General features: G+C 40.2%; 1 protein-coding gene across 3 annotated transcripts; it reads right to left on the reverse strand.

Annotated features, from left to right (window-relative positions):
• Window positions 1–177: 177 nt before the first annotated feature.
• On the reverse strand, window positions 178–25,878 carry rapgef3 (Rap guanine nucleotide exchange factor (GEF) 3). Of its 3 annotated transcripts, XM_079359709.1 has the most exons (29): window positions 25,661–25,878; window positions 24,913–25,093; window positions 22,458–22,543; window positions 15,498–15,542; window positions 9,551–9,657; window positions 9,335–9,456; window positions 8,418–8,595; window positions 8,251–8,335; window positions 7,873–7,933; window positions 7,374–7,450; window positions 7,145–7,291; window positions 6,805–6,911; window positions 6,174–6,262; window positions 5,999–6,084; window positions 5,771–5,914; window positions 5,527–5,609; window positions 5,399–5,429; window positions 5,209–5,284; window positions 4,855–4,992; window positions 4,138–4,235; window positions 3,821–3,946; window positions 2,826–3,007; window positions 1,787–1,877; window positions 1,619–1,669; window positions 1,418–1,505; window positions 1,270–1,334; window positions 1,124–1,178; window positions 936–1,007; window positions 178–814 (listed from the first exon to the last, which is right to left on the reverse strand). In XM_079359709.1, exons 3-29 carry the CDS (start codon window positions 22,518–22,520, stop codon window positions 699–701), a joined length of 2,583 nt encoding a protein of 860 aa, XP_079215835.1. In that variant the 5' UTR covers window positions 22,521–22,543; window positions 24,913–25,093; window positions 25,661–25,878; the 3' UTR covers window positions 178–698. The 3 variants fall into 3 exon arrangements, with proteins under 3 accessions (XP_079215835.1, XP_079215833.1, XP_079215834.1); XM_079359707.1 differs by lacking the exons at window positions 24,913–25,093; window positions 25,661–25,878 and adding an exon at window positions 23,204–23,303; XM_079359708.1 differs by lacking the exons at window positions 22,458–22,543; window positions 24,913–25,093; window positions 25,661–25,878 and adding an exon at window positions 19,722–20,121.
• Window positions 25,879–25,991: the final 113 nt, after the last annotated feature.

The following is a 25,991-nucleotide window of genomic DNA, read 5'->3' on the forward strand; positions in this document are numbered from 1 at the left end:
ATGTTGTTGTTTTTTTTTTTAAACTGCACCCACTAATGTCTGCTCTTGCGATGTTCTCGCAGCTTCCTGGCAAGTCAACTCAATCCCCAGACAAGTAACTTACTCCTTACAAGTGAAAAATAAAAAAACCCCTAATATTTATTTTTGTGCATGAAATGAAAGGGTAAAAAAAAAACATAACTGAGAAAATAATTTATTTAGAAAACAACATTGTATGAAATATATGCATGTCAGTTCATGGCAATGCTGCCAATTAAAGGTCTTATACAATATATTAGTTTTAATATGTAAACACTAGTGCACAAAAATGACCTTAAGTGGTTTGTTATGGCAAATATAGCTGATATGTGTTCCTATGGCCCTTTTATGCAGAACCACCAAAGTCCTTTTTTTCAGATAGCTGTATGAAAATGTTACATCAATGATTTTTGACACAATATTGACACTTTGTTCAGCTGTACAGGTTGTCAAAATGACCATCTCTGGGGTAAGTCCAATGAATAAAACACCCTCAGAGGTCATTACTGTGCACACTGCACATTCTCAAAACAGTTTCCTGCTGGACGTTCATCCATCTGTGTCCAAGCTTGGGTCCGTCCAGTGTTGAAGTTTTTCTTCATCCAACTAGAATCAGTTCTGTGGTTCAGGTTTGTGCTACAGTTTTACAGCCTCTGCACATCAGCAGGCGAGACGTCCTTTCACTCTAATGTTCTTGACAGCTGCGTTAGCTTGCGCTGGTTGTCGATCACCTTCAGGTTAGAGATGTAGTGTTTGATGTTGCTCGGACTACGCAGAGGGAGGGTGATGTCTGAGTCTGGATAAGAAGAAGAAACCATTCAAGAAATGTTTAACTTGAAAATGACTTTTTCCAAGATTGGAAAAACGCCTTTACAACTTGCTAATGTACAGTTAATGATATCATAGATGTTACTTACAGGTAGATAATCGAGCTGCAGGCACTTCCGGAAACATCCGATCTGCCAGGAACCTCTGTGGAGATGATGCCACTGCAGACGAGAAACAGAAGATTATGTACCGTATATATCCTGCATGCATCAGTCTGAGCCAAAACCAAGCCACCAGATAACACTGCCGATGTCTCACAATCAACTGAATCCCTTACCATAAGGCTGGCTTCTGCATACTTGTACACTCTTCACTGTCTTGGCAATCATGCGCTAAAAGGAGGACAAACAATATTTAAAGTCAATCCGATACTGAGATGAATAACTGAGCTGAACAATGATACTCAACACTTTTCTTTCTCACCATTTTCTCAAAATTGACCAGTTTGTCGACATAGTTTGGATTTCCCTCGTTGATAAATGTCATATCTGAGAATAGACAGGAAAATGAAACTTGTTGTGAATAGTTGTTTTATGTATACTGAAGACGCTAAAATGCTAAGATGTGTTACCTTTGAGCAGCAGAGGCATGAAGGGGATGTATGGAGGACTGAGTTTAGCCACAGCCAGTCTGTAGGCCCTGTGGTTCCGTGAGGGGTCCTAACAGTAACGAGAGCACCACTGTAACACTACATTTCTATAATTATAAGGAAATATTGTCATGTATGTTGTTAAGTTCATTCTCTGGAATGAAAGCAAACAACGTATCTCACCATCAGCCTCTCATACGCACAGTAAATCCTTTTTGTCTTGCTGGGTATTCTCTGTGACAGACAATAACAAGCATATTGTTGCATGAGACATTACCAGAATCGTTTGTTCAGTAGACGTTGAGATGACATTTAATATAATCTTGACTGCTGCATTCAGGGCGTCCTCACCTCCCAGGTCTTGTAGAGCCTCTGCACTGAACTGTTGCTCAAAGCGAACATCACAGCAAGGAACGAGTTCAGATTCTTCTGCTCCTTTAATCTGTGATGGAGAGGACACATGGTTATATACTGTAAGTTAAAGGCTGACAGTGATGTTCATGAAGAGGCACATGTAGCAAAGTTAGCATCTCTGTGACGCTGTACTTTGAGCTACATTCTCACGTCAGCATGCTAAGCTAACATGGTCAAAGTGACAAGAAACAGATTAACTCTGCTTCCACACGTCATTTCCTGAGTTGAGACGTGGTTTCTTCTTTCTTTCTGACATAGTATGTCTTTAAGCTTTAGGTCACAAGGCCGAGAATCAATGCGCGCTACGAAGACATCTATATTATGTTACTCAGAGAAAATATTGGAGCGGAAACTTAATTAAATATACATCAAAAATTAAATGTTAAAAGGACTAGGAAATTGTATATGGCACCAGCATTTCCTTTTTTTGTATATTTACGCTAAATGCTTCAAAGTCAACTTAGTAAACATTGTATAGAATTTTTCTTAAACTTTTTTGGACTCGAGGACGACTCCCATACATTTTTGCAGTGTTTGAAACATACATTCTGGTTATCATGAAGGTTAAACCTGAGCATGTTGACACAAATTAAAAACAAAGTTAAACTTTGTTAAATGTTTGTTTGACAGTATTTTGTCATAAACTAATGTCGACATGAAAAACTATTAAGACATCGCAAGAATCCACGCACTAAGCACAACGCAGCCTGATAGGAATGGTTTAAGTACATTTTAAGGTATTTGCTCATGGATACATTAGCTACACAAAGCCACATGAACAGTCAAAAGATATCTAAAGTGACCACATGTTTTTATAATGATTGTTTGTATCATTTCATAGTTATCCATCCATTCGTTTTCAGATATGGCACTTAAAATCCCAACTATCAACCCAATGGTGTTTCCAGAGGAATCCTATACAGTAGACCTATATCACATGAAAGCATTGCTGTAACTGTATCAAACTATCTCTTACACTGCTGCCACCTTTATGAACTTCTTGAGCAGAACAGCTCGTTTCACCAGGTCTTCACAGAGGCACAGCTCGGTCACAACCCAGTACTGCACCTCATTGAAGCGACGCACAAACCGCTCCAGGTTAGCTGTGATGGCACCCGGGAATTTGTGGCGTCCAAATACGTAATAGATCAGCTCCACCTATGGAGACAGGAACATCGAGTTACAATGCTCACATGAAGTACACAGTAAACAACAACTGCAAATCAAAGAGAGAAAGGTCAGGTGACTAAATGAATGTTTCAGAAACATGTGAAGCATGCAGGAAGTGTTGTAGAGAACAGATGATCTGATGGCTATCAGAAAGTCAGATTACCGATCACCTCACTTACCTGACAGACTAGCTGCTCTGCAGCTCTGTCTCCTGCCCTGCAGCATGTGTTTCTACGAGGGTTTCTGTCAATCAGGTACAGATACTCCCTCTCATTGATCAGTGCAACTGGAATTTTTTCTGATTGGATCAAGCCCGACATCACGGCTCTTAAATCTCAGCTGCTGCAGTCTGCTCGCCCCCTTCACCTCTCACTTCCAACAAAACCAGCATTAGTGTGCAAACTCTGTTGCTCTGATATTTTAGATTGTGTTAGTTTCTGAGAGACGTATTGACAGTTAGCGTGTCGGTAATTTTGTAAACGCATTCATTGTAAAACAGTGATAATATTGAGCCATGTATCAGTGACGAGCCCTTTTTGTTTGTGCAGTTGTTTTCTCCCGTTTGTGATGAGGAGGTCTGGTAAGACAACTCATTTGATTTTTATTATTTTGGCCATTAACTCACGTCCGGGGAAAATTAAACTGCTGCTTCAAATCTAGATTTGACTGATGCTGGCTTTTTTTGGGCGTGGGAAAGGTGGGGTCACTCAACATGTTATGCCAAGGTTTCCATAGACCGGGGAGAAAACATAGTGCAAAAAGTTTTAATGCCATAGATTGATGTAATTTCTGCTTAGTTACCTCGTGCACAGCATTAAAAAGTTCCCAGTCATGATTAGTGAGCTCATTGGCGATGTCTTTAGAGCCCATCTGTTCCAGGATGTCGGTTGTCCCCTGCTCTGGTCCCTGCTGCTCCTCCAGGGGAATCTATTAGATCAAGAGAGAGGCGTAGTTTTGTTGGGTTGTTCCTTCAAGGAACTTTCTCTAGTGCTTTAAATAAATCCACACATTAAGCTCAACATAACTTATAATAAACTAATACAAAATAAGTCTGAAGTGATGACATTTCCGATTCGATTTCACAAAATGAAAGGGTACGAGATGCAGCGATGCCTCACCAGATGTTCCACTTGGCTGCTCGTGCAGATGAAGAGTCTCTCGTTGAGTCCCAGGGCGGTGTAGACCGCAGTCGCGTCCAGCTTTAACTGAGCTCTGTCTGTGTGCGTTAAACAGAACACAAACTGATTTCAGCTGCAATGAACCAACAAATAACAGTGAAATATGAATGAACATTAGTCCGGCTAGATTGGAAACCAAAATTAATTATCAGCTCTGAACTCTTCATCATAACACTATGACAAGTGCCAGCAGTTTTAAATGAAAAACAATGTATTTAGCTGGGGCCCTAACAGACAAGAGCTCCTGTGTTTATGACTTAAAAACTGGGGAAGTTCAATGTTTTTTTTTAGATATTCATTTATCAAATGATACAATGTTGCTATGATTATTTTTCTTCCTTTTTTGGTTTGTAAAAACAGGTTAAAAAAGTTTGAGGAGGAAAAAAAGACATTAATGGAAATTGTTGCAATTTCCTTTTTGGCCACAAGGGTCTGAAGTTCTCACAGAGCTGACTCTACCCCAGGTGAGTTATACATTCTTCAGTCAATCCATAATCAAGGTAGCTTCAAATCATATATTGTGATAGCTAGTTAATTTTAAGTATTTCTGTAAAATCTTTTTTTACCTGTTTTAAAGTGATAAAGATCAGAGTAACCTCTAAGGGTTTCAATACTACTTCTATTTAACAATAAGTGTCATCAATTTCATAGTCCCACCTCCTGTCGAGTTCATTTTGACCAGAATGTGATCCCCTCCAGGTTTCACTACGGCGGACATCACCTCCTGCACAGACGAGTTGACTGGGAGCATCAGGGTGAGAGGTTTTTTGTCTGGCCTGAAGATCTCATACAGAACTGTACAGACAGGACACAAATGCTGAAATGTCAACATGTGCTGACGCGATGATTGATGACATGCAAAATGATGTGTGGCAGTATGAATTGCTCGTAAACAGGAACTTCATGTGAGGTAATCTGTGAAGTGATATGGATCAGAACGAGCTGATTACATTTCGAAGATATACAGTTTTTTTTTTTGATTCAACTGATTGGGTTGTTTAAGTCACTCGCCTTTGTCTTGTCCTCTGATTGGTTGTAACCTCCCCACTGGCTCCTCACAGTGTGAAAACCAATCAAATTTCTGGATCTGTCAATAGCATCAGAGTGACTCAGCAAGTCAGTGACATTCAAAAAAACTGACAACATGACATTTAACCTGTTTTTTGTTCCATATAAATATATCTGATAATATTCTGTTCACCTTGGTTAGGGACTGATATCCATTCTCTAATCTGTAAAAATGCATAAATTAAGAGAAGTTATATTTCATGATAGACTGAGAAACGCAGGAGGGACTGCAGATGTTCTAAGATAATAAAGCAGACTTACAGTCTTGTTCTCCTCCTGTCCCTAAATTGTTCTTTTAGCATGTTGGACAGACGGAAATCAGCAGCTACCTCCTTCTTCAAACTCTGTTCCAGCACACAAATATTCAAATGTAGAAATGTAATGAATGAACCCGTATAAATAAATATAAATACATTATTTCCTCTTAAAAACATAAGAATATTCCAATAAATACAGAAAACACTGAAATCAACTGAATGCAATCAAATCAAGCCTGCTGCCTCACCTCCAGAAAATCAAAAGCAAAAGGGTCTTCTTTCAGCAGAAGGCCATACAGCGCCACCAGCTGGCATATCAGCCTTACTACCTTCTGCTTTGTGTTGAGTATGTAAGAGGACTTCTCCAGATCGGATCCCTCAGAGAGCTCTGCCTGGTAGGTGCGATGGCGGTTAAGGACAATAACAAACACAGTACAAACTAAGATTCATGGTTGTGTGTGATTGTTGTTGGTCACAGGATATTGGTGTTGTAGTGCAGGACACAGCTGACTGGAGGGCATGAAGACTTTGTGGGTGAGCAGAAAGTCGCTCACACAGGGATCTGAAAGAAGAGAAACATTAAAATAATGAGGATAACCTGACAAGCTATGTGTGATCATCTGGAATCAGTAAGTGAAAATAGGATCCTACCTATGGCGTCATTTCCATTGGAGTCCAGCTTCATCGTTTCCAGCAAGTGTTCCAGGATTTTCTCAGGTGTTCCTGACATAACTGTGTACCTGCACACAGCGGGACAGGCCGGAGGTGTGAGTTCATGCAAACACTGTAGTTCTGGGTAATGTAGTTTGATTTTGCTTTCATTATCATTTCTCTGCATGCGATGTATCCTTGTGATTCTCTGATTCCTGTGTATTTGTCTGTTCATACACATCAAGAGTTTTTGATGTATTTTGTCTTTCCCTTCCTCATGTTGGTAGCTATCTGCTAACCCATTCTAGCTTAGTCTATTTGCATACTAACAATAGCTAATAAGAAGGAAAAAATAACTAGGAGTTCCTAGCAACAGTAAGAATAAACACATATTGAGAGGTATCTAGTAATTAACATGTTACGACATCATAACAGTATTGACATCTTAACCACGTTTAACAAAAGTATCTGCACACGTGTCTATTACTATATTAAAATGAACAACACTTGTGACTTATTTGCAAAATCAATTATCTGCCCCACCCTGGATAAGCCTCTTAATGATCGTGAACTGTCATGTGATGTAACGGTTAGAACGTCTCGGAGACAAGTGCGTCATTCATGTCCTCACTTGCAGTTGTTTCCGGCTCCTCCCTGTTCGGTCCGGACTGTGCTCATCTCCAACACCAGCACGGTTTTCCCATGCTCTTCTAGTCGCACTGTATTTGCTTCCACATCCTATAGAACAGCACACACACACACACACACACACACACACACACACACACACACACAAACACACACACACACACACACACATACTGTATGTATGACAAACGCAGTATGATGCATATTTGCAGACCTGAATTTGCCGTCCATAAAGACAAACATGCCTGTGGTGTTTATACAGTCGCACGTGGCCCGAATGCATGTTAACACTGCACGTGCATTAAGTAGCTACACAAACACACCTTAAGGATGCGTATGAAGTCCTGTTTATCAACGCGCAGGAAGTGGCAGTTGTCTTCTCTCAGGATGATGGTCGCAGAGCGAGGTGCGTCGTTCAGCAAAGCCAGCTGCCCAAATTCCTCGCCTTCGTGCAGCGTCGTCACCAGACCCTGCATGCACAACGCTTTCATCATCACGCTGGAAAACAAGGCGGTCACATGATTCTGTTTTTATTGCAGCTAATAAATGTACCTTCCCATGTGTGATCACATTTACAGATCCTTTCCAGATGATGTACCAAGACGTCCCTTTGTCCCCCTGACTGAACACTAGAGCGTAAAAAAAAAGAAAAAAAAAAAAGAAGGTCACCACCAACATCTGTCTTTCACACGCAACACTGTGTAAACAATCATAGTTGGATGGAGATCACGTTTACTGCACACCGGCTTCATTATGTATGTAGTAATTTCATATTCAAGACCAGATGGTCTGAGTGAGAGATGATGAGAGGAGAAAATAAGGACACATGATCACCGCCACTGTTAGAATGAATAGATCATGACACGAGCAAGCTTGAATATTCCTCATGTGGCCTGATTGGCCTGATGTGCAAAGAAGACACTGACAGGATGTTTGTGCACACCAGAGAAGCAGTGTACTGCAGTGTGGTTTTACTACGCCATAAATCTGTGTGTGTAAGCAAGGCTCTCCACCAGCAGAGCTAAAGCGTCAGCAGAGCTGTCACACTCACGGACTGTTCCGGCCTTGGCGTGTGATTCAAAGACCAGCACCGCTGCCAGCTCCTTACGCACCTACAACACAACAAGGCAACAGTCACACTGAGCTGCAGAGTAATAGTAGTCTGACAATCAGAGGAAACAGCATGCATTATCTGGTTGATGTTCTGGAAATACACAGCTACTACAACGAAAACTGGCCTATAAAATACATTTAAATGTAGCTCGTGTAAAATTAAATCAAAGTGCTTGTCTCACTTTCGACACCCAAAAGGCCTCCACATTTAAAATAATTTAAAGAATACAACAAATACTCAAAAAAAACCCTCTACAATTAGTGACTTTAATCATGAGGGAACAGATGTTAAGAGCATCCTGTAATAGAGACGTACAGATGTGGAGAGATGAGCTGCAGCTTTGACATGGAGAAGCTCCTCATAGATAACCTCGAGGTCTTCAGCGCTCCTCTGACTGGGACTGCACAGACAGAGAGGACAACATTTGGTAAGACGACACGTGACCACCTACTCATGTTTTAAAGAGGTCTGACATAACTAACTTTTTGCGTAGAATCATGGTGAGCAGAGCGTCAGGACCGAGCTGGGAAAGCAGCGACAGACTCTCCTGCAGATCCTCCTCCGAGTCCTTCTCATCTTTTATTTGGTTCAGGCCGCACTCAGAGTCCTGGAAGCGGTAGAACTGGGTGTCCTTGTCGTGGAAGTTCACCTCGTTTTTCACTTGAGCGAGGCAAAAAGAAGCAGAGGAACCAAATGAATGACACTCAAAGAGGACAGACCCGTCGAGACTCGAGAGTGATTGCATGAAAATGAATCTAAAATGCAGTGATTACCTTTAAAAATGGGGAATAATTGAACACATTTTTCTCTTCAGTGGAATTCAACGGTCTTAAATTTCCTTTTACAAATACATAGAAATAAGTGCATCTGTATTGTGAGTGATCCCCTTCATGTGATGATGGAGCTTTTATATCCTGATTGGAGTGGTCTCTTACGGGGTCGGCTGTGTCCAATCGAGACGGCAGAAGCTGGGAGTTAGTGAGCACTTGACTGAGTGAGGACACATTGTGAAACATCTGCTCGTCCGCCCAGACACCAAATTTTCAAGCTTCTTAACAGTTTCAATGAAACTCTTCAGACATCATTATCAGAATATATCAAAAAATACAAGAATATGAGTTATTGCTAAATTGTTACTCAGGGTTGTACAATCACACCAAGGCATGAGAAACTGACAGTTCATAGAAATAATATAAAATATGATACTATGTGAACATGGCCTTTATTTTCAGCTTAGACATTTTTTTTTATTTTTACTTTTTATGCCTTTATTCTAGAGATACGAGTGGATAGAGTCAGATACTGGGCAACAACATGCGGCAAAGGAGCAACAGGCTAGAATCGAACCCGGGCCGCTCGCTGTCAAATGCTAGGCCTCGCCCAGCTCTTTAGTTCTTACCATGTACAAGGATTCCTTCATCCACCAGGACCTGCCACATTCCCACAGCCTGGCTTCTTGATTGCAGGCTGTCATTATGCTTCATCAGCCAGTCGACCAGCTCCTTCCCCGAGCAACACTGTCTGTGAAGGAAATGTAACATGTGATTTTTTGCATGCTTCTGTAGACAATGTTGCGATTTTGACAGTCACGAAATCCTGCCACCAGTGTGAGCACCTGTATGATTTCAGGTGATATTTTCTGTCTCGGATCAGACTGGGGTTCCTCTCGATCATGACGCTGTACACTGATCTCGCTGCTTTTACGACACGATCTGAAAGAAACTTCAGAAACATAAAAGAAAGAAGATTAAGCATTTCCACTACCCAAAGATGAATGTGAGTTTTGTTCAGATTGAGGATATGAAGAGCAGTTTGCGTGCATAAATAAAGGAGGCTTGTAACACAGGCTGTCGTGTTTACTAAAACGGCCAACTCGTGTGTTGGCAGCCAACAAGAAAAAAAAAAGTGGTGAGTGAGAAAAGAGAGGGAGAAAGGACTATTTTCCAACAGTGTTGAGATCATGTCGCATGCAAGTACGTCAACAGCGTGAGTGGAGATTTCTGTGGGTGTTGGAGTGTAATGTGGTGTATGTGTGTGTGTGTGGGGGGGGTTTGTAGGGAGGTGGGAAAGTGTAAAAATGGCTGTGTTAAACTCTCTCCCACCTCGCTTAGTTCTCAGCCTCTACAACTTACACACTTTCACTTTCCGACCACCCTTAGTGTCGTGTGTTTCCTTTGAAGCTCTCTTTTCCCCTAACTTCAACCTCTAGACACGTATTCACACAACCCACAAAAGCTGACTGCAGGGGTGCAAAACCTGTAAGCCAACCATGCAAAAACAATTGGCTTATTGAACTCTAATGTGCTTTGTTTGTGCCTGCAATGCGGCTGTACAATTCACGCAGCATGCTATGCTATTGCTTCTAAAACAAATCAAACCCCCAAAACAGCATTACATTTATTCTTTAAAAGATAAAAAAAAAGTTTTAATCTGCTCCTTCCTGACTAACTCCCTCATTCCTCCTGTCTCGTGATTCCACGAGTGGCTCAGACAGCTGCATGTTTGTTCTTTGTGTTTTCCTCGCGGCTCTGCTGTTTGCCTAAGGTGGTGGTCTTGACATGCACACAGAACTGTACAAAGACCAGTTACTGATCAAGTTTTCTCTTTATGAGGAGGAGAGCAGATGTAAAGGAAACGGGGCTGCACAATCAATCACAATTTCCTTGTCATCCCAAAGTGAACAGGTGCAACAAACCCATTCACACAAATACTGCCAGAATACCAAAACACAGGACTGTGGTATATATGCACACTCAGCATGCAAACATACATAAGACGTTAGCGACCCTCTGATCAATCTGTGAACCCATAAAGTTTAAACTATCCTCGCGTAACCAGCAGCTAGCAATAAAGAAAATCCTGCTTTATGTTCTCGGCTTTGTTTTCAGTTGGACTAGCAACTTGAGAGGCAGGGGTGAAGTCGGGTTTGAGACACAACATCTATGTTACGTATGTGATGTGCACTTGGATGCACGTGCTTGTTTGTAGAAATGAAGTAAAGGCATCATTGTCAGCAGATGATCCAATGTGTGCAGGGTTCACGCTAAAGCAGATTGTGCATCGTCTCTTTCTTGATTTCCAACATAGAAAATTACACCCGGACTACAAATGGACACCTTTCGCCCGTAAGTCATGTTTCTTGACCTTCGAATCTGCATTCCAAGGTCGAGTCTGTTAATGGAAATAACCTTCAGATACAGTAAGTGTACGTCTTAGGTGGCAAATGGGAACTAAGAAAGCATAATAGCTCAGGAAGAAAAGCAGAGCAAGAAGATTGGCTTGGTGAAGAACAGCCCTTCTCCTATTGGGATGTATTTATTGCATGACATAATATCACTTTCTTCCTTGCAGGCTTAAGAGGGAGCTAATGTTTAACAAGAACATTCACCCTTGAGAGCCTTCACCTAGTTTCATCCATCTCATTCAGGAGACTAAAACGCCTTCTGACCTTTCACAGACCCTCTTACACCCGTGTCTTGATGACGCAAACACAACATCTACCCTTTCACCTCGACTTGGGGCTTGTTCCATCCAAGTTCACAGACGCCTGCACCTTGTAATACAAACAACCACCTTAACTAATTACTGTGGGTACCAATGTTCTGTACAAATGTTGACCTGTCATCTCCTCAGCTTGTTCCCAGACCTGACATCAACAGAGTAAATGTGGCCAAAGCGTCCGCTGTGCCCCACTTGAGTTATGTTCTCAGGAGGTCACTCGTACTCTCAGGGGCCCAATTTTCCCTCGGGACTCCCATGGGCACATTCTCAGGCACGTCAACAAAACTTATGTTCCTGATAAGGCAATTTTCCCATTACCTAACCCAGTCCTTATGAAACAATGTCAAAAGTTAGAATATTTCACTGAAGTCATTGCATGGAAACCTGCAGAGAACGGAACGATTTTCCTTTCCTTCACTTTTTGATCTCTTCAGTGCACTGTGCTTGTTCTTGTTTATTGTCTGCATGTAGGCCAGCTAATCATGCTATCTCAGAAGGCAATTGTTCCCAGTGAGTCAAATTACACTGCAAACACCTTTCCCCAAGTACAACACACACAGCTACACTATAATTCTCACCAGACACTGAGGTACGGGCCATCTGTGAAGTCTGAACAGACAGTCATAACACATTTTATGATTGGACTTTATTGTGCTTTTGAGCCGTTATGTAACAGTGAACAACAAGTGCTTTAAGACTGCTGACGTAATGTATACTAAAACATACTGTTTTTAGCTTTAACTGATCAAAAATGACTGCAAACATAATATAAGGCCAGCTACACAACAGCTGCTGAACAACCTGTTCAGTCTGCTATAAGTAAAGCATATGCTTACACCAACATAAAGGCTGTTTGGTTTGAAGAAGGATGTAATGACATTCATCACTATTTGCAGTTTTGTCACATTTTTGTCTTCCTCTTCCGTTCTTACGTAATGTCTAATTCCATTGACAACTATTACAATCAAATGTCCTCTGGGGGATCAATGGTGTACTGCATTTTTATATTACTAGCACATTTAAATTGTATTCTTTAAATGGTTTTCTCGCCTGATTCAGAGCCCCGTCAGACAGGAGTTTGCAATGCATGCGTGGGATCTCTCCGGCTTCCTCCCACAGTCCAAAGAAAAAGCTCATTAGTTTAATTGGTAACTCTACACGGCGCGTAGTTGTGGATGTGAGTGTGGCTGGTTGTCTTTCTCTATATGTCAGCCCTGTGATTGACTGGTGTACAAGGTGGTCACAAGGTGTACCCGGCCTGTTCGGTCCATTGACAGCTGTGATTGACTCCAGCCATTTAAGTTGTCTTTAGTGAGACAATCTGGTGCTAATAAAGAAGAAGCAGTTTGCTGACACACTTATTGCTATAATTGCTAACACTCTCAGATTCTTAACATTACAGTTGTAAAGCTATTTGGGGTGTTTCCAAATTGGTGTAAAGTGTGCAGTTGGTGGTTTGTTATGATGCATTTGTCATTGTGGGGTGGAATGATGATGAGTCCAGAGAGTGATCCTCTCTGTCTCCTTTGTAGGCGAGACATTTCTCTCTTTCTTGCTCTCTCGCTGACCTCGTGGGCTGAGCTGTGCGAGAAGCAGCTTCAGATGAGCACTGTGCGCAAGTTTGACGAGGAGCTCAGTGCAGCTCTGTGGAATACAGATACCTGACTTCTCCCCTTTCTCTGCGTGAGAAAAATACAAGAACTTTTCCATCCTGAAACTCTTGACTGATAAGCATAATATGTTTTTCCAGCCTTCTAAATTAGGTCATTAACATGTCAAACTTTTGTTACAACAATGACAAATGAATCGTGCAATGTGCCCAAGGATCAGCAGCTATAAAGCTTGTGATTGCATTTGGAAAATTCTAATCAGGGTGCATTTGTCTCAAGAAAAAGAAATGTGCATGTTTCCCATAACACCGGTTATTAAAAACAATCAATCTTGTACACAGAGATCAGAATGTATGATGCTTCTTAGTGACTTTAAGAACCTGGAGCCAACACTTGCTAAGCAACCAAACAAAGCTCCAAGAGGTTAACAACACCTGCCTCCTGCAGACACCATTACTCTCTATCTTCTCTGCCCAGTTTTTTTTTTAGCGTCGTGAGATGCTTCCGCCCTGAACTCAGTCAGAATTCATTTTCCATGTCAAACCCTGTTATCAGTGTTTTTAATGTTCTCCCCTTAACACACAGTTGGAGAAGCTGAGATAAAGCAGTGTAAGGGGCCTGGGTTTCATAAGGTAAGGCAAAGGAGGGTGGGGAGGGTCAATTAACTTTGAATCCTGAAGTGCCCTTTAGACTCCTTGTGACTGCTTGTCTCGCGAGGAATGTGTTTTTGTATTTTTTTTTTAAGACTCGCTTGAGTAGTAATGCAGGATATTATAACAACAAAAGACCAAGATCAGCAGTTTGAGAGGATGCAAACACTGCAACTCTGGATGATAGCAGAAGTCAGAGCAGCTGAAAACCACGAGGCTGGTGACTGTTTAAAGAATCACCATAAAACGTCTTTGCCAACCAGTGTCAAGTTATCTAATAATGAGCTGAGACACAGATTTGCATGATACTATATGTGACTGTTATATAAGTCATACATTAAAAAAAAAAAAAGACTAGATAGATATCACACAGCTTCACACAATGACCAAAGAAAAACTTTCTATAACCCAAATTTATCAAAAATATTTGTTGACAATGGTGAAGGTCTCATTCTATAATATTGCTTATTTATCCGACAAATATGTGAGCAGGTGGGTATCTGACTCTGCATATTTATTCACATTTAACCTTTAAAAAAAGCAGTGGCCTGTTGCAGCAGTTCTGTCTTAAGTTATGGTGTGAAGCCCACACTGCACCCTACATTTAAACTAGTCCATTTTGGAGAAGACACTGCTGACACCAAATAGCCGCTAAAACTGTCTGCCTCTACTCATCCTACAAGTTTTCCCAGCTTTCCAAGTACACACTATGCCAACCTAATTGTATGGAGAACTTTACACCTACTAGGAGGAACAGTAGGTGTAAGATTTGAGTCATAACAGAAGCCTACGTTGGAGCTATCTCAGTTTGTGCATGATCCTAAATGTTAGTATATCTACTATATATCTAAGTATGTCCAAAATGTCAACTTCGGTTCAAACAAGGCGACAGTTTATGCCTACTGTAACTGTTGCTACCCGGTGCAGAGGTCAATGGATCCTGGGACAGGATGTGTAACAGATCCTTATTCTTGTTTGTGGCATAAAAAAAAGTAGTTTTTGAATGTCATAGTGAGCAGTTAGCATAAACATTTCATGTTAGCTGAGAGGCCTACATCTACGGTTAAGGCATTAAATAAAAAACCTCAAACCTGCTGACAGAAAGAGATCATAACCAGGCCGTGCTGATTCCTACAGCTCAGCATGGACGAACCCGCGAGACAATCAACATCCACAACACTCACGCTCGAGGTAAATAGTGGAATAGATGCCTTAAATTCATTCTTAAGACAGGTTTGATTCATTTTCATGAAAGATATGTGTTAACTCTGCAATGTATGTATGTAGTGCAATGTTCTGGTACGAGGCCCCTTAGTACCAATACTTTTTATTTTCTTACTTGTATATACATTGACACACACTGTGTAGTAAGAATGCTGTTGTGGATATGGGTTTTCCATTTGCTTCAAACACAAAGACCCAGAACTGCTACTTGCTAACTGTAGCGACTGTACACCAGCTGGTGATGGCACAACACACTGTCATGGGGGGGTGTAAAGATCAAAAAATGAATTCAATTACACTCCAAGTGCAGGATCAGTCATTATGTTTTGCTTTTTTTTTTTTTTTGGAAATATCAGATAATTGAAATTGTCAGTGTTAGTTTGGATTCGAGGGGTTTGATTAACACGTTTTTCATAACTTTAAGTTAAAAACTGCTGATATCTGGCTCCTCCTCTGACAATGGCTCTCTTAATATCTTCAGCAGGAGTTTGAAAACACCACTGGGAACACTGAAGTACTCCTGTGGCCGTGGGGCGGAGACGTACCAAAGCATAGCTCACATCTCTGGCATACACACCTGCTTCATTGTGTCCTTTGGACCGAGGGTTTCTTGCAGCGGCGTCTAGAAGGGAAGCAGAAAAGAGAGAGACGTTACCACCATTGAACCATTTCTGCATATCTTAAGCCTCTGAAATAAAAGCAGATAACTTTCTTTAAAGCAACATTCCTCTGGAACAAGCTGGACCGGATGTGATGATAATCTCCAACCAAACAAACACACAGAACCAAGCTGGGCTGTCCACGTAGAAAGATCTCTTCTTTCCTTCATTGGCATGGAGGTCAACACAAATACATTATCTCAACCTGTGCAGCGTTACCATTGTCTCCAGTGGGATGTGGGTGGGTGTGAAGTGTGTGTAATGGAGTGGGAGGAAAGAGTACACAGACCTCAGCAAAGGAAAGAACAGTCTGTGACCACGCAATTTTTTTTAAAGTGGAAAGGTACCACCTTTATCCTCTCTTATTAAAGTACTTAAGCAAATCTGAATCTTTTGAAGATGAAGTCTTTACAAATAAGTGTAATATAAAACGTCTTTAAGTTTCAGATCAGCTGTGTTTAACTTAAACCTGGTGTCGCATGTACAATCGTTCAAAATTCCCATGTCTGTGCTTCAGTCCAGGCTGCATTTCCTCTTTCTGGATGAGGTTTTTATGTCTTTATGATCCCTCACTCTCAGCTATTGTTGTCCGGCTGTATTCCCAAGACAAGTGCTTTCAGTGGAATTAAAGAGATCAGAGATGAATGAAGTCCTTTCTGAAGGCAATTAATAAGTTCAAATATTTCCAAAACTGTTAGCTCGGGGGAAAAAAAGTATGCCAAGTTATAACATGGCATAGCCGATACCTAAAAATACTGTGTATGCCTACATTGATCCAGAAACTGCAATCAACTCATCACATCGCTGATAAACATCTGTCAAAAGTCTTCAGGCTTTTAGCAGAAAGATGTCGTGGCATGTTCTGTCTGCTCTGCAGCCTGAATGGCACATTGCCAATTGTTTTCATTTACTCATAAAAACATTATTGGTTCCTACTGCAAGTCTGTTACAGCGGTTTAAGAGAAAGACAAACATGATGCAGTATAACACCCTGTAATTTGGTTCATCTTAAAGTATTTTCAACTGAATATGACTCTATAAATCCAGATATAAAACAGTTTCTTGCAGTTATGACCCAACCAAAATGACAAGTTCCCCATGTGTAAACCAAAAATGTTGAATCCTTTTAAAGCAGCTTTTTGAACACGCACAGGCTCCTTTCTGAATCTTTTTAAAACAAATTATTTCGGTCTGCTTTGTCTCCACGTTGCAGGAAACATGACCAGGGAAATGAAGCCCTGGCATATCCTAATGATGTCAACAAAAATGAGCTCAGTTTTGTCCCTGATAGAGGTATCTGCATGCGTGCCCTCAGAGAAGGAATTAGCAGATGCCTCAGTTCCAGTTTAATCGTTCTCATATCGCAGCTCAATGAACACAGATACTGGATCTATTTCAGGGAAAAAGGAAAACTCAGCTTTGGTGGATATCAAAACAAAGATGTAAGCACATCTATGAAATAACCCTTTTTATTCAAGATTTTCACATGGCAGCCATTTTCTTAAGATAACCTAAGATAAGATAAGATGAGGTTTTAAAAGTTTATATTCCTGGTTTGCTGTCAACAAAACAAACAATTATGTAATCTAGGAAGTGGTTTCGCTAGATATTGTAGTACCCTAAACTTTACAAAAACATTGCTCAAAATTGGATTCCTTGCTAAGTTCAAGGATTACTTAAAATTAGTCAGCCAAAATTATTATACATTGTAACTTACACTTTTACATTAAAACGATCAAAGGATACTGGGAGCTAGGAGGCTAACAGTTTTCTAATGTGCTAACGTACAAGTAGGCTTTAAACCAATCCGTTTCCATCCAATATCACTTTAGCTCAAATTATGATTGCTAAAATAACTGATGCTGATTTTAGCTGTAGTTAACTTAAAATGTATGGAAGGGGTTTATAACCAACTAGCACAATAAGTCTACCTCTTCCCGCTACAGTTAACTTATAAAGAAATGTTAGTAAGCTAGCTTTCCATTTAACAACTGTCATCTTCCGTACTGTGTACACTATCTAATAGTAATGTCACTGGGAAGTTGTTCAACGCTTATAGATGTTGCTTCACTAAACCTCATTTTTACAAAAATACTGGTTTTCTACCCTGAAAGCAGCTACTGATTAAATTTGACCAAAGCAGAGAAACACTAGCTAGGCTCCCTAAAATGATTGTTTCTTAGCAAGGATTTAACAACTTTCCTTTTGGGAAACATAACTATTTTCAGTAAAAAAAAAAAAACTGACTATGCAGTTGCAAAGTTGCAGTAATCCAGATGCTGTAAAATAATAACTGGTTGTCAGATTTTCTCCAATACATAATTTGTTAGCCTGGGAAACAGCAGTTTGACGTCATTACAACATCTGAGCTTCCCTCCTGGAGAAGGATGTCAGAGAAATATATAGCCTCTGTAAAATGGAGAATTGAGGCTTAGCTTTTCCATCAATATACAACAAATAATGCACCCAAATACACAGACAATGCCAGGTAAGTGCTGATTTTATGAGGTGCTGTCAGCTTAAAAATGACACTTTTGTGTAGATATTGTGATTGACCAATTAAAAAAGGAAGTATTTTTGGAAAAGCTCTTGTGTGATTTATAATGTGAGATAACCTGAATAAATAAAAACTCACCAGCAGCAGAGACGACAAGTTTAACTACAGGTGACATTTGAGAATATGTTGAACATGTTACGTTAGACGAGTGTTCGACTCTAAGGTTTTCAGGCCAAACCAAGACGCCATAGCCAAAACATAATTGTGAGTTATATTTACAGTTTATTGTAGTCTAACCTTTTGAGCAGCTTTCTGTAAAATATGGCGTTGATATTTGGCTTTCAACAGCAGGAAGTTCAAGATTGTTGAGATTTACAGTCGTCTTTGACCTATTGATACTTAAAAGTCAAGTAAATTTAGAACCTTAGAGTCCTCACCGCTATGTGTCTTCCTGCGACTTGGAAACCGAACCCCTTGCTCATTCTTCTACAGAGTCTTCTGTAAACTGAGTGGGGGTGTGTGGTGAGGATAAACAATACACTATTAATAACCTGAGTTTGATTGAAAAAAAACCTTTGGGCCTTGTTGCCTCCTTGTGTCCCCACACCCAAGCTGCTAAAACAATAGCGAAATCCACTTGAAGCTTTCTTGTAATATCTGCCAGCATGCTTTTGGGGGGATTTAACCGTGTCATAGTAGAGGGGGAGAAGAAGCAAGTGTAACAAAGCTGCATCTGTTGTTGCTTTCACACATTTAACGCTCAGGACAAAATGCAGCTATTTAATTTGCTTGTATAGTGGATGGTGTTTACACTCACAAAAAAAAGCTTTCAGGGCTATTAAACATCCACGCACCAGACATTCAGTATCAGCCAATTTACTTAACAGATTATGGTTTAGATTCATCAGTGTCCTCTGGCAGTGGTGTCAGAATAATTAATGGAATTCACAGAAAGCAAATGTCATCTCTGAGTTGTTATTTTGTTATTTTCATCCCTATATGAACAATGCTGTATACAGATCCCACGCAATACAAGTGAGTGGTAGTAATGGAGTGAAATATGCTGAAGGTGGCGTTTAAAGTTGTTGGAGGTATATAACACAGTAGGCTATCTGTAGGGGTACAGTGGTACTCCACAATATTGAGTTACTTTGTTTTACTTGTGAATGGTCATGTTGTGCCATTCAGTGCTTCAGTTATTTGGGATACTGAGTCCTACTTATCACTCATTAAACTTGAGCTACTTTACAACCTTGGTAAATTGCCTTCCAGATTTGGACCTTTAAACAGAGATTACTTATTACTTATTAAACTATAATCCAACAACAAAACGTATTCCAAAATGGGTAACTCAGCATAAAGTTTATTTAGACTACCTATGATATTGTAGTTCATTGTGAAAATACACCACGTCTACTTGTGCAATTATGATTTTAATAAAAGGACGTGTACTTTTACAATGCAGCCTTTTATTTTCTCTTTAAAATATCTGGTTAATTCTACAACTGATCAATAAAAGAAGTACAACCACATCTTTAATCACCTCCTCTGAGTATCTTTTTGTGCCACTTCAGTTAACTGGAACAAAAATACGTTGGTGTTTTCCATGAATACTTCTCTAAAGAAAATAGCAGAAAAAGCATACCCAGCTGATGCCTCGGATGCTCGGTGTTTCCACCGAGAATCGGTCCGGGAAGACTCGGTAATAATGACTCCGAAACAGATGCATCTTGCCTCAGATCAAAACAACCGACGAGCAACTTTCCTGGTCACAAGATCTACCTGCAGACATTATTTCACAGCACGAGAGGATCGATCCACAAACACCTCCTGTTACTGTACAACGACGACAGTGTCAGCAGCTCAGGACTCCGCATTTTGTCAGCTCAAAAGAAAAAAAAAATCCAGTCAGGTTCCTGTTCTTCGCCTCCTGCATCTAAACTAAGACTCTGCACCTCTCCAGACGAGTCCTCTCACTGAGGAGTGTGCGTAATGCTCTTCAGCCATTCTGCAGCACAGGAGCGCTGCTGAGTTGCGTGTGTGCGCTTTTCTTTGGCTTTTTGGCAGGAACTACCCGGAGTCACCAGACTGACGGCCTCCCAGGGAGCTTTCACCGCCTCATTATCAGCGTTTGATGGGTTTACTGACATGATTGAACCGCATGTGTGTAAGGACAGGTACATGGTGAACGTGTTGTTCGTTTTAACTTCAGAAAATGTGACGTGGCTCTTTCACTGTTTAGAGGTGTCAAAACTGGAGCCTATACTAGTGTCTTCAAATTTGACCAAAAAACAATAAATACGACAAAGACACAAAAACATAGATATATATTTCCACAAAACAACAACAGCTACTACTACTACTAATATGAATAATTATAAACATTTGTTGTTTATTGCAATTATAACAATAACTCACAGCATTATTGAAATGACCACTAAGAATTATTTTTGGTGTTAAACAACCTATTGAAGACATCATTTGTAATCCCTTAAAATATTGACATATTGGCATGTATATGCTGCATATATTATGTTTCTCAATTTTCTCCAGATATAAGTTTTCCTCTTCTCCATAATTTATTTTTAAAAAATCAGGTCATTCATAATAAATAATACTAATAAATTATTTATTATGATACTAATAAACCACTCAGACTCTCAACAGGCTCAGAAGATTGTAAACTACAGAGTTGATCACCTGACTCTGTTTATGTTCACATACTGGGTCAAGGTTGGTTAAGGAGGCTGACGTTCCATGCAGGCAATGTATGGTATGTTGTTGTTGTTGGGCTTTTTTTGACAGTGCGTCCCCGACTATACTGTTCATGTTTAGGAGACACACACACACATACACACACACACACACACACACTTATCAGGCTGTCCAGCTGTCTGACTCTGCCCGCTCTGTGGGCGCTCAGATAAACTCTACGTTGGAAAGCAGTTAAGGTTTATAGAAGAGCACTTAATGTCTTTCATCGGTAGTTTTGTCATTTCTCAGTTTGGCAGCAGGTGTGTGGCCTTTGGACAAGTGTTAAACTGTTACACACCCATTACAGGTTTATAGATTCATAAAACTCACACTGCTGTATATTATACATGCAGGTGTGATGCTCAGCTGTGAATAAGAGAATCAGCTTGAGCTCTTTTGTTTCTGGTGTGCATGTTGGAGATGTTATACCATTCTTCTTTCCAAATACAGATTATAATAACTCATATGTCCATGATAAGAACAGATTCAAGTGCAATCTTTTTTTAAATGGAACATGTCTAAATGTAGGCCTAACCTACTAAGCCTCCTCCAAAGTTAAACCTTGCATGATGCACATTTTACATTGTTTGTTTTCTAGTTTTTCAGTGAACATATTGCCAAATTGCGGCCATTTTTCTCCAACATACACATGTCTAACAACAGACTTTGTTTTCTGGCATCAGCTTGATGGATGATCTGAAATCAGCACTTCTAAACTGTTTTAAAACATTATCCAGTTACGTCCAGCCATAACGATCCCAGGAGCAGCACGGTGCTACTTTCTGTCCAGGCCATATTGTTTTGAAGCACTAAAGAAGTCTCATGTTTTTGTTTTTTCAAGTTTAATGAACCAGGGCATCAGATCAATGCATAGAATGCCATTCAGATACTAATAGTAATATTGACAATGAAACCAAAGCCAATATTGCATGTTTGCCATTTCAAATGACGTTATCTGAACCATTTGAGTTAGTGAGTAAATACTATTGTATTGACTGAGTTGGCATTGGCAGTAATCGTACCAGTTTGGATACAAATATTGAGACTGATATCGAAACCTAAAACAACATCAATTCTGAATGTTTGTCATTTGAGACACTCCATGGGTGTCAGAACCAACCTAGCTTGTGGTTAATGTTATTTTATTAACCTTGTGTGTGTTGTTACTGATATTTATATTGATATCAAAACTAATGCCAATCATGCTTATTAGACATTTTTGAGATACCCTAATCCTTATCGTAACCACCCTAATTTGTGGGTAAATGTTCTCTTGTGAGTTCTAATTTCTGAGTTATCAAACCAATTAAACGCCAGTGTTTATTCTGACGCTAACACTGAAACCAAAACTAAAACCAACACAATACTGCATGTTTGGCATCGAGATACTCTGTCATTATCAGAACCTTAGTTTTAGTTTGAACGTTATTCCATTTACCTATTTTTTTGTTTTAGAGTATCGTTACTGCTACCAGTGACGATACTGATTCCAATACTGACTCCAATACCATCACAGCATTCTTGGCATTTGAGATACTCTTTTCAGTATCAGAACCACCCGAGGTTGTGGTTCAATGTTGTCCTCATTGATTTTGCTTGGGTTGTAGAGTAGAATAAGTCGACTTACTTCCCACATCTCTGGCGTGCGCCGTCTTGGCGGAGAGAACATGGATTTCACCATAGTTTCCATACTGAGAACGTCTTGAACAGTATCTGTGTGAGACATGGACAAACATGATAGGATAACTTTATTCAAGAGGCAGGGATATTTTCATTTCCATGTGTTTCCTTCGGTTAAAGCAAGGAGTCTTAAATCTGCAGACTGTCAAACAAGGACAAGAGACCCATTAGTTAACTTCCTTTTCACCTCCAGTTAAAACTGGATCACGGTCAACTGTGTCCTGCAGGCTGGACATGTTATGTAAGGCTTGTTTAAAGCCCAACTATTGTTCCTGAGCGGAGCTGCCCTTCCTGTTCTGAACTCAGCGCTTGAGTCAGATCGACTCGGCTTTCCACACACATAAGAACATCTATTCTGTCCTTCTTCCCATGGTTTATGTTTGTGTTTTCACTCAGCAAGGAGACACAGACATGCAATGTGAAAAATGGCTCTTTCAATGCATCATAATAAAAGTCCTACACCTGTTGCTCCAGAATGTTTTCTCTGCTTCAGACATCACTGCCTCTTTCTTAAAGCCCTACTCCATTAGTGCCTGTGGTGAGTGAATGACTGAAGCCCACAGCTTGTCTTTTGATTTACAACTCTGCCTTTATCAAACGCCATGACAGCTGGTACATTTCCCCTTCGTACTTTGAAGCTACTATGTGGCGTATCTAATAGAATCTGTCAGAAAAAAAACAGCCACTTCTTACCTCTAAGTCTAGACCTCTGTGGAGTCATGGGGACGCTCCACTCACTGCTGTCCATAGAAAACCAGTATCAAAGCAAAACATACAGAAAATCCTGTTTCAAGTGCCGCCGGTGAGTTTTCTTTGCTCCTCTGTCTCTACGAAATGCCTCAAAGGGACTCAGAGATGCCAAATTAAGAATGTTCACGATGAAGGAATCCAGTTCTGCTTCTCATGACCTCCTGAGGGAATGTAAACTCAATGCTTTGTCTGATAAGGAAGGGCACATTGCTTCCTTCTGCATGATAGCATCTGCAAAAAGTGACTGTAGAAACAGGGTAGCTGTTTTGATGGATGTATGTTAGCTCTGTATGAAATCTACAAGGCTTCAGCCACCCTGAGAGCAAAAACAACTAACTCCGGGGTCAATCTATACTGGATGAGGATAATCTTGGAATTCTGAGAAAGTCAAACCGGAAAAACATTCACAGATGGTAATAAGTTTGTGGCCCGGGGGATTGAAACAAAAGCTCATTAACACTGCTGAATTGTTTGATGACCTTTTTCAAAGATCAGAGCCCAAAGTCAAAAGGGCAACAATTGACAGAGGGCAATAAATCCAGGTTACGATCACCTTGAACTCTTTGGTGAAATGGGTCTCAGGTCCCTCCTTGTTTTGCACAGCAGGAGGCCTCAGCTGATATGCCTGTCTGGCATTTTTAAAACAAGTGCTGCCCTCTGCTGAAACTAAAGATGCTCTGCACCTTGCATCAAATCAGAAAAGTTTCTTTTATAGATTGAAAGGTTGAGGAAACGATCGAGGGACATATTGATTCGTTTGCAAGAAACAATGGATCAATACCGCTGTTAATATACACTACTGAATATATACATCATATCTGATCTAACATTAATAAAAAGGAAAATATATGTGAATAAACATCCAATACTAAAATCTACACTAATAAATGTAGCTAATGCCCGTATGTTTTCCTCAACTGGATCTCTCTCCTGCTTTCTCTCTCTCTCTTTCAATATTTATTTTTGTGTCTGTTGCTATTTAGGTCCTCCGGGAATGGGAGTGGGATTTCCTGCAACACACTATACGCCCAGGGAAATGTGTTCTGCCAACTGTCTTTGTTGTGCCTGTCTAATTGAGCGTGCACACACACACACACACACACACACACACACACACACACACACACACACACATGCACACACACTTTTTCCTTCCTGTCCCCTGGTTAGTAAGCAGTGACAGACATGTTTATGTTTGACCCCACAGTCAGATGAGGACTGAAGCAGAGCGACAAGCAGACAACTGGAGAAAAGTTCATTAAAACAGATGGATAGAATTAGCCGACAACACCTCCAGTTCATCAGCATCGTCTTCACGCTTCTACCGCATGTTGTGCTGTCACATGGTCATGCATAGGAAATCACTTATTAAAGACTAACATGGAAAGTTTCATTCAGATAATGATAAAGAAATACCACGTTGCAGTTCAACATTTCAAACATTTGTGTATGCACAATTATTTTATATGACACAAAAACTGCCCTTAAAATCTTTGTTGATACATGTAGAGTAACTGGGCAGACAATCTTTCATTGACATGAAAATACCATAAAAGACTCAAGATATGATCAATAACTTCACCACAATATTTTAAATATCATCATTATTTAGAAATCATTTAACTTATTCTGAAATGAGATCAGTAAGTTACCTTTTGCTCCTGTAAGCTTCTTCAGCTTTCACTCTTTTCTGGTCCTCTGCGTTCCCTCCTCTATTTCTTCCGAGGATGATTTCTCAGTCATTTCAGTTTATGTCAGATGTGGGGAGTGTTGCTGAACGCAGCTTCCTGTATCTCTCTGATTGGTCATGAAGATAATGCCCCAGGACATGGACTGTATACAGCATTTAAACACAGCACAGTGTGTTTGCGAGAGAGTTTGTGAGGATAAGATTCAAATAACAAACTGTTGGTTTAGTTTCCTCTCAGTTCAGAGTTCAGATGTGGTTTTCATCACATCCTTGACTACTGCTCTGCACAGGAAAGCTGCAGAGCAGAATTTTCCACTAGGTTTACAGTCAAATTATAAAATATTAACAATGACAAATACCAATATTGTGTTTTTCTGTTTTCTGTAAGAATGTAACTCCATGTGTTCCCTCAGCTGGGATCATCTGATTTTTGGAAAAAAACATTATTGTGTATTTTACTACTATTTTAGTTACTACAGCCATGTTAAGGTTCCTCTAAAACTCATTTATTTAACTTCAAACTGTTATTTTTAATTGGTGTGTGTTACCTTGCAGTTTGTTGTCTGACCTCAAAGACCAATAGATTTGATTATTTTACAAGCTAAATTAAGAAACACACCTATTCAATGTGAGCTATCAGTGGCTTTCAGATGATAATATGTTGTCATCTGTATATTTCACTAATCACAACATAAAACGATATAATTTACCCAGTAGTTCCGGCATTTCAAGTGTAAAACTGCAGTTACTAATTTCTCCTCTGGGGGCGCTGTGTTTCAGAGCGTGTGTGTGTGTGGGGGGGGGGGGGGCTTTCCTCTGCGCAGAGATATTAAATGTACAAGTGATAGATAACTTCGGAGGCAATTGTGTACGATGTATCTTTAACATGCAGCAATGTCATCTCTTTAAACTTGAGTCTGTTAGTAGATCGAACAACAAATACGAACAGGCTCAAAGTCACACGAAATGAGTCCCAACTACTATGAAACAACATCGGCTGAAGACGGAGAGCGACGGTGTTGTGTTTTCTCCATCACAACC

The sequence above is a fragment of the Symphodus melops genome (assembly GCF_947650265.1).
Source record: "Symphodus melops genome assembly, chromosome: 13".
Classification (NCBI taxonomy): Eukaryota; Metazoa; Chordata; class Actinopteri; order Labriformes; family Labridae; genus Symphodus; species Symphodus melops.

Coding starts and splice junctions, on each gene's coding strand:
- rapgef3 (XM_079359707.1), bottom strand. CDS start 23,258: ATGGACAGCAGTGAGTGGAGCGTCCCCATGACTCCACAGAGGTCTAGA. Junction 4,993..5,208: donor AATCAGAGGACAAGACAAAG/GCGAGTGACTTA, acceptor CTGTCTGTACAG/TTCTGTATGAGATCTTCAGG. Junction 3,947..4,137: donor GCAGCCAAGTGGAACATCTG/GTGAGGCATCGC, acceptor TTGATCTAATAG/ATTCCCCTGGAGGAGCAGCA.